We start from the raw sequence: 20,789 nt of genomic DNA on the forward strand, positions 1-20,789 counted from the left end.
CAGATTCTAAGGAAAAGAATTTGTGGACTGTCAACAAGATGTTTTTTTTGGAGCAGCTTGTGATAGAGCCCACGATAGATCAAGCAATTCTGGATTTGCTGATGTGTAATGAGGCAGACTTGATGAGGGAGCTGGAGGTGCAGGAGCCCCACTGAAGAGGGCTTAAACAGGTGTGGCAGGGGGTGGGATATGGTCAGCATATGGAGTGATTTAGGTAAGTCAAATATGTTTCACAGGAAGTACAGAAAGGGCGAGGTTAATGAACATAGCGGGACTGAGAGTCTGAAGTGTAATAATTTTAATGTAAGGAGTATTCAAAGTTTGGGAGAAGATTTGTAGCTTGGGTGCTTGTTGTTAGAACATCTATACCTATTTGTAGCTTGGGTGCTCGTGTATAGAACACCTATACAATGTATTTGCTGAAAACGGATACCCCCGCAATTTCATCAACAGATGCCTGAGAGAAAGACAACAGAACGAGGACATGCCACAACCCAAAGGACTAGCCACACTACCATACATCAGGAGCATTTCTGAACTGACAGCCAGACTACTGCGACCACTAGGACTCATAACAGCACACAAACCAACAGCCACTCTCAGACAACAACTCACCAGGACGAAGGACCCAATACCCAGCATGAGCAAAACCATTGTAGTGTACAAACTCCCATGCAAGGACTGTACAAAACACTACACAGGACAAACAGGAAGACAGCTAACGATCCACATCATGAACACCAACTAGCCACGAAACAACACGACCAGCTATCCTTAGTAGCCACACACGTAGATGACAAGCAACATGAATTCGACTGGGACAACACTACTATTATAGGACAAGCCAAACAGAGAACAGCCAGGGAATTCCTAGAGGCATGGCACTCATCCACAGATTCTATCAATAAGCACATCGACCTGGACCCAATATACCAACCACTGTAGCGGACAGCTGGAACTGACAACCGGAAGCGGAAGAGACAAACCACTATAAATGCCGGAGGAAACATCACAGAAGCGCTTCACAGGAGGGTCCCAAGCACTGAGGATGTCACCTAGACAGGAGACGAAATGTCTGCAACACAAATTCCCAGCTCGGCGAACAGAACCAGAACAACATGTAAGGAGTATAATAGGTAAAGCAAGTGAGCTTAGAGTCTAGCTTAGTACATGGAACTATGATATTATGGTTGAGAGAGGGCAATTCAATATTCTAGGGTTTAGGTGTTGGACGTCTGATAGAGAGGGATACAAAAGGGCTCAGGGAATTGCATTACTGATTAAGGAGACGGTCACAGCTACACTAAAAGAGGACATATGGGTAGAACTCAGGAATAAAAATGGTGCAGTCACTATGATGTGGTTGTACTATAGGCCTCACAATAGCCAGCAGGACAGATAGGAATATATATGTCAGCAGACAGGGAAAGATCTAAAAACAAAAGGTTGCTGTGGGTGATTTTAGACAGATACCTTTCAGAGGTTTATTTTGCTAGCAGTCTGTTGCTTCTTGGCAGCTCTTTGTAGTTCTCCCCCTAACTGTTCAAAATGTCTGGGTTTATACCCCAAAACATCAGATCATTTCATTGGTTTGATGCCATCCCAAACAGTAAAATTCAAACTCAATTGGATTTTGGTATCTGGGGCATAATTTTAACTGATTGGCCGAATTTGAATTTGTTTTTGTTCCATGGCAACACAGCACAAGCTACTTGTGTCAACCAAATGTTACATTTTTACCTTGCTCAGCATACTCTGTGCTTTTCTAAGTCCTTGCCAGCTTCCAGTCTCTCTTAAAGGTACAGTACACACCTACACCTTCATAACAGATGTTATCTATGTGAACCTTTAGTAAGCATCTGATAAGGTCCCTCATGGTAGGCTGGTCCCAGAAGTATAAGTTACATGGGATCCATGGTGAGTTGGAAAGTTGGATCCAAAATTGGCTTGGCTGTTGAAGACAGAAGGTAGTTGTTGGGGGGGGTGTTTTGTTGACTAGAGATCTGTGACCAGTTGTGTTCCACAAGGATCAATCCTGGAACCTCTATTGTTTGTAATATATATTTAAATGATTTGGATGAAACGTAGGTGCCCTGATTAATAACTTTGCTGATGACACTAAAATTGATGGAGTTGTGAATAGTGAGGAAGGTTGTCAATGGTTTAGCAGGATTTAGGTCAACTGGAAAGTTGGGTGGAGAAATGGCAGATGAAGTTTAATCCAGATAAGTGTGAGGTAATGCACTTTGGGAAGTCAAATGGAAGAGGAAAGAATACAGTAAATAACAGGCCCCATAGGTGCATTGATTTATAGAGGAATCTTGGGATAGAAAACCATAACTCCTTGAAACTGGCAACACAAGTTGAAGGTGTACAGTATGCTTGCCTCAATCGATTGGGACATTGAGTATATAAGTTGGCAAGTCATATTGCAGTTGTTTAAAAGTTTAATTGGACCACATTTGGAGTATAGTGTGCAGTTCTTGTCACCACATTATAGGAAGGATGTGGAGGTCTTGAAGAGAGTAGAAAAAAAAGGTTTACCAGGATGTTGCCTGGATTGGAGAGTATGCGCTATAGGAAGAGGTTTGAAAAGGCTTTGGAAATTTGAAGCACAAAGCAAATTCAGGATTCTCTTAAGGTTAACGTGCAGGTTCAGTTGTCAGTTCAGAAGGCAAATGCAAAGTAAGCATTCATATCAAGAGGGCTGGAATACAAAGGCAGAGATGCACTGCTAAGGCTGTACAAGGTCCTATTCCATCCGCAGTAGGAATATTGTGAACAATTTTAGTCCCCCTATCTAAGGAAAGATGTTCTGGCATAGGAGGAGGTCCAGAGGAGATTTACAAGAATGGACTGGAGATGAACAGCTTGTCATGTGAGGAGTAGTTGGGGACACAGGGTCAGCACTTGTTGAAATTGAGAAGAATGGGGTGGGGGGTGGGGAATCTCATTGAAAATTATGGAATACTGAGAGTCCTGGATAGAGTAGATGTGCAGAAGATGTTTTCATTAGTAAGAGAGACTAAGATCCTAGAACATAGCCTCAGAGTGAACAGATGACCCTATAGAACTAGAAAGAGGAGGAAGTACATTGTTGATGATCATCAGATCAGCCTTGACCTTAGTGAGTGGTGGAGCACACTTGATGGGTAAAAAAACTTACTCTGCTTTGAAGTCTTATGCCCTTGTCACCTTGCAATAAGCAATAACATTCTATTAGCAAGAGGCTTGTCATTTAGATTGAATGTTTCTGATGGGTCGAAGCTGTTGCTTCTGATTAAACCTGGAAGACATAACACACTGTGATGACCAGTTATTTTTCTAGACTGTGGACTGCAAAAAATTAACAGTTTCAAACCATGGGACTGTGGGGAATTATGTTGTAATGCTTAAGGAAGACAAGTTATTGGAATTCATTATCTGTTGTATCATCAATTTTGCCTTATTCAAGCAGTGGGGTGCCTACTTGTCACCTCGGCTCCATGGGTTTGTGACCAGGGGCTGTTTTACCCAGTGGAGAAAGTGAGGATTGCAGATGCTGGAGATCAGAGCTGACAATGTATTGCTGGAAAAGCACAGCAGGTCAGGCAGCATCCAAGGAACAGGAGAATCGATGTTCCTGAAGAAGAGCTGATGCCCGAAACGTCGATTCTCCTGTTCCTTGGATGCTGCCTGACCTGCTGCGCTTTTCCAGCAACACATATTCAGCTCTGTTTTACCCAGTGTCAGGCTTGTGATTGGTTTTTCAACCAGGTCTAGATGTGTAGGTTCAGAAGTACTTAGCATAGTGACAACTTCTTGGTTAGTTCCTGGACAAGTGGCATCTTTGTGTTTAGACAATGCAGCAGAAACATCCTGTAAAAGAGAAAAAACATCTCACTCTCTCCCTGGTGTGAGTGGAGAAATAGAAGAACATTTGAAGCAACTAGTGACTCTGTCTCTCAACAAATTCTCTACTTGAAAGCAAAAAGAGAAAACGACCTTCAGAGATACTGAAAAAATGAATTTCAGTTGGTGAATGACAAGTCAAGAATTGGTGTGTCCACAACCTCATGGCATCAAAGAGTGGAAAAGAAATTGAAAGAACTGAAAGAAAATGTTGTATTGACACTTGTAATCTGGACTGGTGCCAGGGTTGTGCTTCACTGACATTTTGTTTCATCCCCATATTTATGCCCTGTTTCTTCAAGTGTCGTTTTGTATGTGTACAAGAATATTTTTAAAGGGGTAGATTTTAAATTATAGAGAGTCATAAGTTAGGAATTCCTGGGTTTTTTTTGCTGTTGGTTGAAAACAATCTGTTTGCAATGAATAGTTGTTTTCTTGTTAAGTACAGAGAGCTAGTCAGTTTGTTGGTAACACTCTGGGAATAGAGGGGCTTGATTTCCAGCTCACTACACCAGGGAGTCATGACAGTGAGTGCTGCTGTTGACAGCATATTACCAAGTGCATCCGTTTTCTATCACTTATATTTCACATTCAGATGATGTCTCTGCAAACTGAACAACATTGTTTGCAGCCGCTATGGAGCAGACAGAAGTGTTTTGAGGAAGATACTTTGAAGTAGCTTGTGGTCAGACTCCACTGTCACTTGGTCTCTCAAAAACAGTTGTTGATTAAAATGCTCACAAGCAAAGATAATAACCAGACACTCTTTCTGCATCTGAGCATAGCATTTGTGTTTATTCTCTAATTGTTCATGCATCTGGTTGTCTTTAGCATTGCATGAAATTCTCAACGTAGTTTGTAATGGCTTATTCCATTGTATCTCATATCCAAAGACTTATAAATCACCCACGGTATTTTCCACTCCAGAAACATCACTGCCCAGCCTGTACATCTGCACTGATATTCTTCTGAAGCAATGGAACTTTTTCTGATTTATTCATAGAATGTCAGTGTTGTTGGCTGGGCTATTACTTATTGCCCATCCCTAGCTGACCTTGAGAAGGTGGTGGTGAGCTGATGCCTTGAACCTTTGCAGTCCAGGTGCTGTAGGTAGACCCACAATGCCCTTAGGGGAGGGTGTTTCAGGATTTTGACTTACCAACAGGTTCTACAAGGTAACACTCATGCAAATGGCTGAAGATTTCTTCTGGCGCATTTAAGATTACTTATCTGAATGTTAGACTTACTTCATCTGAGAGAAGTGGACTTTGTTGAATGTCTACCATCTGGAACCCAAGTTATCTTTCATTATATTGGCTCTCAGCTTCATTTATCCTCTTGATATCACTATCACTCTGTCAGAGAGCCTCAACCTTACTTTCCTGTATTTCATCTTACTGACCATCTTGAAAGACTGCCAGCAGGTCTGGAAAACTCATGATGTTGCACAAAGCAATGGAGTGTCTCTGATACTTCAGATTCACTTGAAACTCTCAGTGGCATCATTATAAAAGTCACAAACCAATCATTACCTTTAGACTAGATGGTGTTAACATGTTCTGTGATGTAGAGATTTATTTATCATTCACCTTTTTCCATTATGTGGGATCACTACAAAGCATCATGTGAGGTGGGATTTCAGTCAAGCCCTTCTGGGCCAGAGGTGGAGATGCAATCCACTGGGCCATAAGACTTGTGTATGGTGTACTGTGAATTATCAGATTCATGGGCTGATATTTCTCCATCAGACGTCTTTTCAGGCTTGCTTTATTTCTTCCTAGCTAAATATATGAACAAAGTGATTCAGCTTCTTGCAGTTAGAGTATTGTTTAGTCCATGCTGGGCGTGCAATCTATTCTTTGCTGTGTGATGTCCTTAACAATATTTACTGCCTGACTTCTGGCCTTGTTCTTTCTACTGGCCCTTCTGTGAATAGTTCTTCCTTTTACTAATACATTGTCCTTTATTCTTGATGAAGAGCTTTTGCCCAAAACATCGATTTTCCTGCTCCTCGGATGCTGCCTGACCTGCTGTACTCTTCCAGCACCACTAATCCAGAATCTGGTTTCCAGCATCTGCAGTCATTGTTTTTACCTAATACATTGTCCTTGCCTGGCCTAGAATGTTGCTTAGAAAGACTTATTAATATTCTCTGGCTGATGATTGATAATCTAAAAGCTTTTGGACATGCAGATAGCTGTCTTGAGGGTAAAGGGAAGGAGGCAAAAATTGGACATTTATAAGCTGATTTACCTAACATCCATAGCTGGAAAAATGTTGGAACCAATTATTAAGCAGCATAATTGGAACATCATAATCTAATTGAGCAGAGTTAGAATGGTTTCACAAGAGAAAAATTGTGCCTGACTAACTTATTGGAGTTTTTCTAGGAAGTCTGAACCAAAGTGGACAGAGAGGATTTAGTAGATGTATTTGGACTTCCAGAGGAAGTCACCTCACAAAATGTTAAGTCATAAGAGCCCACATTGTGGGAGGTAGAATATTGGCTAGGTAGAGAATTAATTCATGGGTGATCAGCAGAAATTGGGGATAAGGGGTTCTATTTCAGATTAGTGACCTGTGACCAGTGGGGTTCTACAGGGATCGGTGCTGGGACAGCAACTATTAACATATATATATTATACATATAATTAATGATTTGGAAAAAAGAATCCAAATTTATGTTGAATACTGTTGACAATACTGTAGCCAAATTAGCAGACAACTCAAAAATAAAGGCATGTTGTATGAAAGATACAAAAAGTTTACAGAAACATATTGATGGGTTTTAGGAATTGGGCAAAAAAAGTTAGCAAATGAAGTATTATGTGGGAAAATGTGAAGTTGTTTATTTTGGAAGAGAGGACAAAAGAACACGGTTATTTAAATGGAGAAAAATTGCAGAACGCTGTAACACAAAGGGATTCAGGGGGGTTCTTATGCACAAAACACAGCAAGCGAGCATACAGGCAGCAGGTAATTAGGAAAGGTCATGGAATGTTGGCCCACATTTCAAGGGAGTTGGAGTATAAGAGTAGGGAAGTCTTACTGCAACCATACAAGGTGCTGGAGAGACTACATCTGTAATACTGTGAGCAGTTTTGGTCCCCTTATTTAAGGAAAGATATTTCATTGGATGCAGTTCAAAAAAGGTTCACTAGGATGATCCCTGGTTTGGACAGATTATAAGCAAAGGTTAAATAAATTGGAAAACTACTGTTTGGAATTTAAATGAATGAGAGGTGATCTCATTGAAACATATAGGATTCTTAAGAGATTTCACAGGTTAAATGCTAAGATGATGCTTTCCTTCATGGGAGAGGCTAGAACCAGAAGGTAAAAACAATGACTGCAGATGCTGGAAACCAGATTCTGGATTAGTGGTGCTGGAAGAGCACAGCAGGTCAGGCAGCATCCAAGGAGCTTCGAAATCGACGTTTTGGGCAAAAGCCCTTCATCAGGAATAAAGGCAGTGAGCCTGAAGCGTGGAGAGATAAGCTAGAGGAGGGTGGGGGTGGGGAGAAAGTAGCATAGAGTACAATGGGTGAGTGGGGGAGGGGATGAAGGTGATAGGTCAAGGAGGAGAGGGTGGAGTGGATAGGTGGAAAAGAAGATAGGCAGGTAGGACAAGTTCGGACAAGTCATGGGGACAGTTACTGAGCTGGAAGTTTAGAACTAGGGTGAGGTGGGGGAAGGGGAAATGAGGAAACTGTTGAAGTCCACAACAAGATGCATTGGAGGGCATCTTTAGCCACGTGGGAAGGGAAATTGCGGTCTCTAAAGAAGGAGGCCATCTGGTGTGTTCTGTGGTGGAACTGGTCCTCCTGGGAGCAGATACGGCGGAGGCGGAGGAATTGGGAATACGGGATGGCATTTTTGCAAGAGGTAGTTGGGACCTCTCCATCTCCATTAATGACGGCCGACTTGACACTGACATTTTTTACAAACCCACCGACTCCCACAGCTACCTGGAACTCCTTCTTTAGAGACCGCAATTTCCCTTCCCATGTGGTTAAAGATGCCCTCCAACGCATCTCGTCTACATCCTGCACCTCTGCCCTCAGACCCCACCCCTCCAACCGTAACAAGGACAGAAAGCCCCTGGTGCTCACCTTCCACCCTACCAACCTTCGCATAAACCAAATCATCCGCCGACATTTCCGCCACCTCCAAACAGACCCCACCACCAGGGATATATTTCCCTCCCCACCCCTTTCCACCTTCCGCAAAGACTGTTCCCTCTGTGACTACCTGGTCAGGTCCACGCCCCCAAACAACCCACCCTCCAATCCTGGCACTTTCCCCTGCCACCGCAGGAACTGTAAAACCTGCGCCCACACCTCCTCCCTCACCTCTATCCAAGGCCCTAAAGGAGCCTTCCACATCCATCAAAGATTTACTTGCACATCCACTAATATCATTTATTGTATCCGTTGCTCCTGATGCGGTCTCCTCTACATTGGGGAGACTGGGCGCCTCCTAGCAGAGCGCTTTAGGGAACATCTCCGGGACACCCTCACCAATCAACCACAGCGCCCCATGGCCCAACATTTTAACTCCCCCTCCCACTCTGCCGAGGACATGGAGGTCCTGGGTCTCCTTCACCGCCGCTCCCTCACCACCAGATGCCTGGAGGAAGAACGTCTCATCTTCCGCCTCGGAACACTTCAACCCCAGGGCATCAATGTGGACTTCAACAGTTTCCTCATTTCCCCTTCCCCCACCTCACCCTAGTTCCAAACTTCCAGCTCAGTAACTGTCCCCATGACTTGTCTGGACTTGTCCGGACTTGTCCGACCTGCCTTTCTTCTTTTCCACCTATCCACTGCACCCTCTCCTCCCTGACCTATCACCTTCATCTCCTCCCCCACTCACCCATTGTACTCTATGCTACTTTCTCCCCACCCCCACCCTCCTCTAGCTTATCTCTCAATGCTTCAGGCTCACTGACTTTATTCCTGATGAAGGGCTTTTGCCTGAAACGTCGATTTTGAAGCTCCTTGGATGCTGCCTGAACTGCTGTGCTCTTCTACAACCAAAAGGCACAGTCTCAGAATAAAGGGACGCTAATTTAAAACTGAGATGAGGAGGAATTTCTTCTCTCAGAGGTTGTGAGTCTTTCGAGGGTTTAGCCAAAGAGGGTTGTGGGACCAGATTCCTTATGTATTTTAAGGCTGAGATAGTTAGGCAAAGGGCTGTGGAGGCCGAGTACTTAGTATATTCAAGATTGAGACAGATTTTTAATCGGCAAGGGAATTGAAAGTCATGGAGAAAGGTTAGGAAAGTGAATGGAAGGAATGTTGGATCAGCCATTCCTACTTAATGGTGCAGCAGGCTCGAGGGGCTGAATGGCCTACTCCTGTTCCTATTCCTAGTGGTCTGAGGTTTCCTCTCTTTCGGCAGATATATTCTTTCACAATATGATTTCTTGTGCCTAAGACAATCCTTCTGATGAGATCATCTTCTCAAATGTAGAAGCAGTCCCTGGGGTGCAAGCAGGTTCCATTTCTAAATCCATTCAGTAGACAATTTGTACACAAATCAGAACACAATACAAGACAATATGAAGCAGCCATTTGTATGTCCAGGAGATATTCATATGTTGAGTGTTTAAAATTGCACCCCTGCATTTGTAAGTACCAGTATTTGTAAATCGGGGATCCCTCAATCTCCAGATTACTCAAGTAAGACAATATGACCATACAATGTAGGAGCAGAAATCAGCCATTCAATCCATTGACCTATTCTACCGTTCATGGCTGATCTGATCATCTTTAACTCTACCTTCCTTCTCCCTAAAACCTTTACTAATCAAAAATCTGACTATCTTGGCCTTGAATATACTAATAACAGCCTCAATAGCCCAAATGGTTAAGAATTCCACAGATTCACAACAGTCTGGGAAAGAAATTCCTCCTCATCTCTGTTTTAAATGTGTGACCTCTTACTCTGAGATTTTTGTTTAGATTCCCTACAGTGTGGAAACAGGCTCTTCGGCCCAACAAGTCCACACCAACCCTCTGAAGAGTAATCCACCCAGACCCATTTCCCTCTGACTAATGCCCCTATCACTATGGGCAATTTAGCATGGCCAATTCACCTAACCTGCACATCTTTGGACTGTGGGAGGAAACTGGAGAATGTGCAAACTCCACACAGTCACCCGAGGCTGGAATTAAACCTGGGACCCTGGTGCTGTGAGGCAGCAGTGCTAACCACTGAGCCACCATGCCCCTCATGCCCTCTGGTGCTCTCACATTTCTATGCATCTACCCAGTAAAATTCTCCAAGAATCTTTTATGTTTTAATCAAGTTGCAGGTTACCTCTCATTCTTCTAAACGCCAATGAGTACATGCCCAACCTACACAACCTCTCCACCTAAGAGGTCCTTCCATACATGGTGTCAGCCTAGTGACCCTTCTCTGGATTGCCTCCAATACCAGTTTTTCTTTCCGCAGTATTCTAGCTGTGATCTGATGAGTGCTTTGTATAGTTTTAGCAAACCCTCCCTACTTTTATAGTCATAGAATCATAGAGATTTACAGCACAGAAATAGACCCTTCGGTCCAACACCTCTGTTCCGACCAGACATCCCAACCTAATATACACCATTCCCTTTGAAATAAATGTCAATATTCCATTTGCCTTCCCTATTACCCACTGAATATGGATGCTAGTTTTTTGTAATTTATGGACAAAGGGTCCCAAATCCTTCAATCTATTGCTTTCTGCAGTCGTTCTTCATTTAAATAATATTCAGCTCCTCTGTTCTTCCTGCCAACATGCATAACCTCACATCTTCCATATTATACATCAAGGTGTTGTCCACTTACTTAACCTGTCCATATCCCTCTGTAGATTCTATGTGCCTCACCAGTTGTGTTTCCACCTGTTTTTGTGTCATCCTCAAGCGTGGAAATAGCACATTCACTTTCTTCATTTAAGTCATTAACAAATATCATAAAGAATTGCAGTTCCAGCACTGATCTCTGCAGCACACCACTAGTTACAGCCATTACAGCATGTAAGAAATTACAGTAACAAGGCAAATGAATGCTTGGCTGGTGCAGGAGGGAAGGGTTTAGAATCCTGGCACACTGGGGCTGGCTCTGGGGTAGGTAGCACCAGTAAAAGCCAGATGGATTGTCCCTGAACAGAGCTGAGACTGAGTTACCTGTATAACATTTTGCTCATGCTGATGGGAGGGCTTTAAGTGAACTTGGCAAGATGTGGGAGTCAAGAAAAAAATGTTGAAGAAGAAGATCAACTTGGGAGTGATGGAAATACACAACTTTCAGAATACTGGGTTAGTATGTAAAGTTGCAGTAAGGGAGAAAGTGATGAAGTCTATATAAGGATTTTGTGCATATATGTGGTTGCATAGGGTATAACCGAAATTACTGGGGAGGCAGCCATGTGGTAGGGTCATAGAGTCAAAATGTTGTACAGTACAAAAACAGACCCTTCAGTCCAACTTGTTCATGCAGACCAGATATGCTGAATTAATCTAGCCCCATTTGCCAGCAATTGGCCTACATCTCTCTAAACCCATCCAGATACCTTTTGAGTGTTGTAATAGTAGCAGTATCCACCATTTCCTCTGGCAGCTCTGTGTGAAAAAGTTGCCCCTTAGGTCCCTTTGATATCCTTCTCCTCTCACCTTAAACCTATGTCCTTTTGGGCTCTCCTACTCTGGGAAATTATGTTGCAGCTATACAGGATGTTGGTGAGTTCACAGTTGGAGTATTGTGTTCAATTTTGGTCACCTTGCAGATGATGCACAACTTAAAAGCATTGTAAACTGTGCGGAGGATAATGTAGAGCTTCAGACGAATAGAGACAAATTGATAAATGGGCAAGTAACTGGTAGATAAAGTTCAAAAGCAGCAATGTCTAAGTTGATGCATTTTGGTAACAAGCATACAGACAGATAATACAAAATAAGGTTCAAAATTTTAAAAGGGATACAGGAGCAGAGAAGAACCTAGAGGTATATGTACACAGATCATGAAAGGTGACAGATCATCCAGAGAGAATAATGAATAAAGCATACAGTATCTGTGGGTTTAATATCACGAGCATGGAATACAAAAGCAAGGAAGTAACGCTGTATTTGCTTAAGACACTTGTGTTTAGTTCTAGATGCAGTACTGGAAGAACAATGTCAATGTATTGCAGAGACTGCAAAAGAGCACCTGGAGGAAACCCACACAGACACGGAGAGAATGTGCAAACTCCACACAGACAGTTGCCTGAGGCGGGAATTGAACCCAGGTCTCTGGCGCTGTGAGGGAGCAGTGCTAACCACTGTGCCACCATGCTGCCCATTAAATGCAGGATTACTAGTACAGAATTGGGCTGGGCCTGAGTGGGATGCTCTTGAGAATGTTGTTGCAGATTCTACAGATTGAATAGCCTCTTTCCATACAGTAGGGATTTGATTCTATGAAATGAATGGCATGGTACAGAATCCCTACAGTGTGGAAACAGGCCATTGGGCCCAACAAGTCCACACTGACCTCTCTGAAGAGCAAACTACCCAGACCCATTTGCCTACAGCTCTATATTTACCCCAGACTAGTACACCTAACTTACAGATCCCTGAACACTATGGGCATTTTTAACATGGCCAATGTACCTAATCTGCACATCTTTGGATTGTGGGAGGAAACCAGAGCACCCAGATGAAACCCACACAGACATGGGGAGAATGTGCAAACTCCACACAGTCACCCGAGGCAGGAATTGAACCGGGTCTCTGTTGCTGTGAGGCAGCAGTTCTAACCAATGAGCTACCATGCTGCCCTTGGCAGTTTTCTTTCCCTTGAAAGACATTGAACCAGTTGGATTTTTATGACAATCAACAGTGACCATTAGGTTAGGTTTAATTCCAGATTTTACTGAATTAAAGTTTCACTATCTGCCAAGGTGTAATCCAAACCTATGTTCCCAGAACATTTGCGTGATTTTTTGGCTTATTAGTATAGTAACATTACCACTATCCCACTGCCACCCCTTATTGAGTGTGGAATCCCACTATCTCTCACAACAGGACAAAACCGATGAAGAGATCGCAGAGGAAGAATCCATAACCATAACCGTCCTGAAGTGGAAGGCAGAGAAGCTGTCAGGATTGACGTTGTACTCTCCAAGTAAGTACGAATGCTATTTATGTTAGACCTGACTCTGAAGTGATGTGGTTATGTGATATCTGCTCAAATCCACTGTGGTATAAAGTAAGTCTGACCAGAGAATTCAAGAGAAACTTGCCTAATGAGTGAAAGGTGAGACTGTGAAACTGAATCAGAGTAGCTGGTTGTGGGGAATGGTTTGAATGCACTTTAGGTGAATCTAGATAATTACACGAGGGAGAAAAGAATGAGGATATTCTGATCAGGTGAGTTAGAGACATGGGAAGACGCTCATTTCGACCATAAAGACCAAATGGGATGAATGGCCTGTTGTGCACTATATACTTGACTCAGTATAGCATCTACGAGGCCTGGCAGGATTAGAGTGAATGGAACTCAGAGTGGAAAATTCCACCAGCAGGAGGAACAACGAGCACAAAGGAAGATGATTATAGTAGTTAGAGATCATTCATCTGCAGCCAGAACATCACTGCACAGTTACTGATACATTTTTGAACCAACCTGCTTCAGGATGTTATTACACATATCTGGAGCAGCTAGGACTTGAACCCAGGCTTCCTGGCTCAGAGGTATGGGCACTGCCACTACATCACAAGAGTTACTTTTAGATCTTTTTCAATCATACCATCCAGATGTGTTTGACACACGTTTGCAGCAGGTGAGACTTGAACCCAGGCCATCAGGAAATACCAATAGTGATCTTGGCACAACCATCTTCAGCTGCTTTATCAATATCTTCTTTTCATATGGGCGGCACGGTGGCACAGTGGTTAGCACTGCTGCCTCACAGCGCCAGAGACCCGGGTTCAATTCCTGCCTCAGGCGACTGACTGTGTGGAGTTTGCACATTCTCCCCGTGTCTGCGTGGGTTTCCTCCGGGTGCTCCGGTTTCCTCCCACAGTCCAAAGATGTGCAGGGCAGGTGAATTGGCCATGCTGAATTGTCCGTAGCGTTAGGTAAGGGGTATGGGTGGGTTGCGTTTCGGTGGGGCGGTATGGACTTGTTGGGCCAAAGGGCCTGTTTCCACACCGTAAGTAATCTAAATATTGGAGAACTTGACAAGGTAGATGCAAAAAGTTTGTTTCCAGTTGTGGGAGAGTCTAGGGCCAGAGGGCATCATCTGCGAATGAGGGATTATACAGTTAAGACAGAGATGAGGAGGAATTTCTTCAGTCAAAGAGGAGTGAATCTATGAAATTCTTTATCATAGAGGGCTGTTGAGGTGGGGTCATTAAGTATACTCAAGGCTTAGATAGACAGATTTTTATTCATTTAGGAAAGGTTATGGGGAAAAGGAGGATTATCATATCAGCTGTGATTTCACTGAATGACACAACAGGCTAAATAGCCTACTTCTGTTCCTATGTGTTATGGTTTATTAGAGACCGGCAGAAACTGTACATGTTGGTGGAAGGCTCAAGGATTAAAGGTGATTGATAAAAGAAACAACAGAGTCATGGAAAAATAAGATTTTTTTACACAGTGTATGGTCAGGATCTGGAATGTGCAGCCTGAAAATCTGGTGTCGGCAGATTCGTTTGTGACTTTAAAAGGAACTGGGTTAGTATCTGAAGAGAAAAGAAATTGCAATGGTGCAGTGTCACTAGCTAAGTTACTTTTCCAGACATGAAATTCAACAAGATAGTTGAACAGCCTCCGTTTGTGCTATAATCATTCTTTGTTTCTATAAAATTAATTGATTAAGGACAAAGAAAATTTACAGCCCAGGAACAGGCCCTTCAGCCCTGAGCCGATCCAAATGTACTGTCTAAACCTGTCAGTCAATTCCTAACCATCTGTATCCCTCTGCTCCCCACCTACTCATGCATCTGTCCAGACACATCTTAAATGAATCTACCGTGCCTGCCTCTACCACCTCTGCTGGCAACGTGTTCCAAACGCCCACCACCCTCTGTGTGAAGTACTTCCCGCTTGTATCCCCCTTAAACTTTCCACCTCTCACCTTGAACGTGTGACCTCTTGTTATTGAATCCCTCACCCTGGGAAAAAGCCTATCTCTATCCACCCTGTCTATACCCTTCATGGTTTTGCAGACCTCAATCAGGTCCCCCCTCAATCTCTTTTTGTTAGGAATAATTAAACAGGAAGAATAACTAGTTTCTTGATTTGCAAGTTTAAGATCTGATTATAATTTTGTTGAAAGCTCATCCCCACCTTCTCATGAACCATTAGGGGTGAGTAATAAACATTGGCCAAGCCAGCAATGCCCACATCCATGAAAAACCTTTTTAAAACAAAGTCCATACAACTAGCTCCAGGCAAGTTTCCCCAATTTATTATGATTCCTGACGGGATACCAGGAACTATAATACTCTCAGATGAGGAGTGTGAACAACAAAAATGTCACCGAATCACAGAAGTGTTACAGTGCAAAAGAAGGCAATCAAGCCATCATATCTGCATCAACTCTCCAATGCAGCTTTATGATATAGATGAACTGGCTCCCCTTCTTTATTCACTTATATTCATGAATTGTCTACAACAACATTCATTTTAAATAGACTCTTGCCTTTGTGGACCCAAATGAACATACGTTCTAAAAGAAGCCAATTTAATCAGACTTCCTTGAATGAACAAAATGAGAGAGCTTATTAATTAGTTAATGTAAGAAAACTAGTAACAGAACACACAAATACAAATTAGAAGTAAGAGGTGAGCACAAAAGACAGGAGTTGAAAAAACAGACATACAAATCATTGTTTATGAAGAGCAGATATTTGAACATTGCAGCCTTTGTAGTCAAGGTTCTCAGTAGTGTTGTGATTGGTAATTGAATAGTCCTTTATTCTGCAGAATGGTTGAAATTCTGTAGTTTTGATTCATTTTGGTTGTGATTGAAATTCTTCCTCATCCCTGTCTTAAATGTTTAACATCTTATTCTGAGATTCTAACTCTGGTCCTAGACTCTCCCACAAGGGTAAACAATCTTTCTACATCTACCTTGTCAAGAATCTTGTATCTTTCAAGAAGGTCACCTCCAAACTCCAACGAAATTTGGCCCAACCTGTTAATTTCTCCTCATCACACATTCCTTCCATAACCAGGATTAGCCAAGTGAACTGGCTCTGGTCATTATTTTTCTTCACTCATGGGATGTGGGCACCACTGGCTGAGCCAGCATTTATTACCCATTCCTAGGTGCCCCGAGAAAGTGCTGGTGAGTTGCCTTCTTGAACTGCTGCAGTCCATTTAGTGCTGTTAGGGAGGAAGTTCCAGAACACTTTGACACTGAGGGCCTGGAGGGGAACTTGCAGATGGTAGTGTTCCTTTGTATCTCCTGTGATCATTGGCTTTGAAGGTGCTAAGGAGCTTGGGCTGCCACCAATACTGGTATATCTTTGCTTAGGTAAGGTACCCCAAATGGTTCACAATATTCTTGCTGTGGGCTGACTACTGCCTTGTGCGGTTTTAAGTAAGACTTCTGTGTTTTTATACTTCATTCCCGTTGAAATAAAGGCCAATATTTCATTTGCCTTCCATTTTACCCACTAAACCAGTAACCAAGCATTTACAGATTTATACACAAGGACACCCAAATCCCTGAGCAGGAGGAGAAGTGTCTTCACTTCAATGATACTGAACCTATGGAGTTTTATGCCATGGAAAGCTGTAGAGGGAAGTCATAGAATGGATTTGGTAGCAGCTAAAGATGTCAAGGGGTTTGGAGAGAATGCATGAGTATGGAGTTGTGATAGACAATCAGCCATGATCCTTTCCAATGGTGGAGTGGCCTCAATAGCCTGCTCCTGCTCTTACTTTCAATGTTTCCATGTAACTGTGTCCAGATCAAAGGGTGATGTGAATATGAATGGGAGCAGACGAGAGTCATACATTAGTAGTAATGTTTATAGCAGAAACTAGCTGAGTTCCACTGAGAGCCAGCCTAAATAAACAAAACCCAGGATGGATGGTTATGTGAAATCATAAAGAAGGACAGCGTTCATGGTCTGTAGCTGTTGAGCTCAATGCCGAATCCTGAACAAACTTCCCTCTAAGCTGCATAGCTACTTTGTAGATTTGAATATGGCGATTGACCGACTGACTTTGTTCACAATGTTGCCTTCTGACTTTGGAAGTTGCTGCCATACTTGGACCTAAGGAGATGTGCACAGAAGAAAGAAATGCTAGTCCTGAAAGCGGTGAAGTGCCTAAATCGAAAATGAGATGCTTTTTGTCTGGCTCGCATTGAATGTCACAAGAACAGTCATTGGGCAGAAATGTTAATATAAGAACAAGGCAATGTATTGAAATGGCAAGTGACTAAAAGGTTAGCATCACTATTGTGACAAGACAGATGTGGTCTGCCAAGTGGTCATCCAGTCTGCATTTTGTATAACCAGTATCGAGGACATCATATTGTTATCATTGAATATAATAGACTGAATTGAAAACAGTCTAAGTAAATTGCTGTTTCACCTGAAGATGTATTTTTGTCTCAGACACTTAGGAGGTAAAACCACCAGTCATGGAGCCCTACAGCACGGAGACAGGCCTTCCAGCCCAATTGGTCCATGCTGACCAAAATGTCCATCTAATCCCTTCCTATCCATGTATTTGTCCAAATTCCTTTTAAGTGTTGTTAATGTACCATCTCAACAACTTCTGCTGGAAGCTCATTCCATCTGTGTGCCACTTTCTGTGTAAAAATGTTGCTCCTCAGGTTCCCTTTTATTCTTTCCCCTCTAACCTTAACCCATACCCTCTAGTCTTCCCAACCCTGGGAAAAAGACTGAGTGCATTCACCCTAGCCATGCCATGCCTCTCATGATTTTATACATTTCTTATGCCCCCTCAGTCTCATACGCACTAGAGAGAAAGGTCCTAGCTTGTTCAATCTGTCCAGAGAACTCGGACCCTTGAGTCCTGGCAACATTCTTGTAAATTTCTTCTGAATTCTTTCCAGTTTAATAACATTCTTCCTATAGCAAGGTGATCAACACTGAACACAATACTCCAAGTGCGGCCTCACCAACATCCTGTACAACTGCAATATAATTTCCCAACTTCTATACTCAATGTCCTGACTGATGAAGGCCAGTGTGCCAAAAGCCTTCTTCACTGCCCTGTCTACCTGTGGCTCCACTTTCAGAGAACCATAAACTTGAACTCCAAGGTTCCTCTGTTCCACTACACTCCTTAAGGCCCTACCATTCACCATGAAACTCCTACCTTGATTTGACTTTTCAAAATGCAACACCTCACACTTATCTAAATAAAACTCGATTTGCCATTTCTCAGCCCACTTCCCCAGCTGATCAAGGTCCTGCTGCAATTTCTGATAGTCTTCCTCACTGTCCATGATACCACATATTTTAGTGTCATCAGCAAACCTACTAATCATACCTTGTACATTCACATCCAGATCACTGGTATAGATAACAAACAGTAATGGGCCCAGCACCGACCCCTGAGGCACTCCACTAGTCACAGGCCTCCAGTCTGACAAGCGTCCTTCCATTTTTACCCCCTGCTTCCTACCATCAAGCTAATTGTGGATCCAATTTGCCAGCTTCGCCTGGATTCCATGTGATCTTACCTTCCAGGTGGAACCTTATCAAAGGCCTTACTGAAATCCATGTTGACTATGTCTACTGCCCTGCTCTCATCAACCTTCCTGGTCATTTCATCAAAGAACTCTAACAAATTTGTGAGACATGATCTCCCATGCACAAAGCCATGTTGGCTGCTCCTAATCAAACCCTGTCTTTCCAAATGCATGTATATCTTATCCCTCAGAATACTCGTAAGTAACTTACCCACCTCAGATGTTAGGCTTATTGGTCTATAATTCCCACACTTTTCTTTGCAGCCCTTCTTGAATAAGGGCACAACATTCACTACCCTTGAGTCTTCCAGGACCTCACCTGTGGCCCTCGCAATTTCTTCTCTAGCCTGTTGCAAGTGTTACTCATGGGAAGGTGTCATGCTAGGACTGACAAAGTGTTGGGAGTGATGGAGAAGGAATGCATCACGTTGTTGTGCAGGGAACAGCTTCAGTAGTGTGCTGGAGGACAGAGGGACGTGTGTTTGTAGCATACCGTTGGAGGCATCAGAGCTAGTGGATGGAAAGTGAGAACAAAGGAAACCCTCTTGTTCTTTTGGGAGGGAGGGGGAGGAGTTTGGGCAGAAGTTTATGAAATGGGTTGTAAAACGGTTGAGAGCTCTTTCAATGATGGTGGGGTTAAGCTGGGTGGGTGAGCATGAGGTTAATGACAGACTAACAAGAATACGAACTACATATCTGACCCCCATGAAACAGAGATGTGATCACACTTGAGAGGGTAGGAGATTTACAACGAGGACTGGCTAGGATTACTCTCTTTGGAACAGAGAGGTTATGGGGAAATGAGTTTAGGTGATTAAAATTGTGAGGGATTTGGATAGAGTGGACAGGAAATATTTTTTTTTCCTTTGAGGAGAGGTCAATAACCAACATTGGTAGAAGTTACAACAGGGAAGTTAAGGAGTAGTCTTTGCATTCAGAGAATGAGGGGTCTGGAACTCTCTACCTGGAAGTGTTTGTGGCAGGTGAGAGGAGAAACCCCGATAACATTTAAGAAACACTTGGAGATGAACTTGAGGTACTGAATCGACAGTGCTACCAGCAACAATACACTTAATTGAATGGTTTCCTTCTATGCTATAAATAATTCTCTTTCTCTAAATGGAATTATAGTTTGTGTTTCATTTTTCCTTTCCAGCATTTAAGGCCGATGTAAAGTCCAATGCTTCAGAGCCTGAGGAGCAGGTTGCCGATAATACAGAGGGCACTGACGTTGCTGAGACAGATGCTCCTGATACTGATGCCCCAGAGGCTGATGCCCCAGAAGCTGATGCTCCAGAGGCTGATGCCCCAGAAGCTGATGCCCCAGAGGCTGATGCCCCAGAGGCTGATGCGTCAGAAGCTGCTGCCCCAGAGGCTGATGCCCCAGAAGCTGATGCCCCAGAAGCTGATGCGTCAGAAGCTGCTGCCCCAGAGGCTGATGCAGCAGAGGCTGATGCAGCAGAGGCTGATGCGGCTGAAACAAATGGTCCTGTGACAGAAGCTCCTGGTTCAGATGACCCTGTTCTCGATTCCCTTGGTTTAGCAGAAGGTAATGAAGGAGCATCTGACGCTGTATCTGAGCTGGCTGCAGATTGAGGATGTGGTGTGAGGCTAGACTGCCTAATTAATAGTGGGATGGAGAGCACCACCAGTTACTGAAAACCATTTGATTGCAGGCTGAAAAAAAACAAATGATACACATTGGCTTAAAAATATCCACGACTCAAAAACAAGAAGCTGTGTCTTGGTCAGCTGACTACTAATCCAAAGTGATTTTAATCAAGGAGAGCAAGTTTCCTTCTTGTTTTGTGGACTGGGCAGCGATATGAACCATCACACCGTCTCAGTTTACAATTTTAAAAATAAAATATTAGATACAAAACTCATCAATATTTTTCACTGACATTGTAAAGAAACCATATTCCTGCATAAGTACTGTTCCTAAAGAATAGATAGTGCTTATTGACACTGTGCAAAAGGTGGGCAGAAGTAGCATCACATCCTTTCAACACCATTGTGTTTGTTCACCGTTAGTAAATATTCAGAGTTTCTGTACTGATATGCACAGACAAATTAGGAGCAGAGATATCCCAATCAGTCCTTATAGTCTGATGCACCATTCGATAAAATCATGACTGATCTTAGAATGGCCTCCATTCCATATTCCTGCTGACCCCTG

At 43.0% G+C, this 20,789-nt stretch overlaps 1 protein-coding gene across 1 annotated transcript in view; it reads left to right on the forward strand.

The window, feature by feature from the left end:
• Positions 1 to 20,492, forward strand: part of rsph1 (radial spoke head component 1) — a 61,218-nt gene extending 40,726 nt beyond the window's left edge. Inside the window, exons 7-8 of the mRNA XM_072585843.1 lie at positions 12,945 to 13,044; positions 19,767 to 20,492. Of these exons, the coding sequence (XP_072441944.1) occupies positions 12,945 to 13,044; positions 19,767 to 20,206 (540 nt within the window). The 3' untranslated portion in view covers positions 20,207 to 20,492. The remainder of the gene's footprint in view (positions 1 to 12,944; positions 13,045 to 19,766) is intronic.
• Positions 20,493 to 20,789: the final 297 nt, after the last annotated feature.

This window comes from Chiloscyllium punctatum, chromosome 15 (assembly GCF_047496795.1).
Source record: "Chiloscyllium punctatum isolate Juve2018m chromosome 15, sChiPun1.3, whole genome shotgun sequence".
Lineage (NCBI taxonomy): Eukaryota > Metazoa > Chordata > Chondrichthyes > Orectolobiformes > Hemiscylliidae > Chiloscyllium > Chiloscyllium punctatum.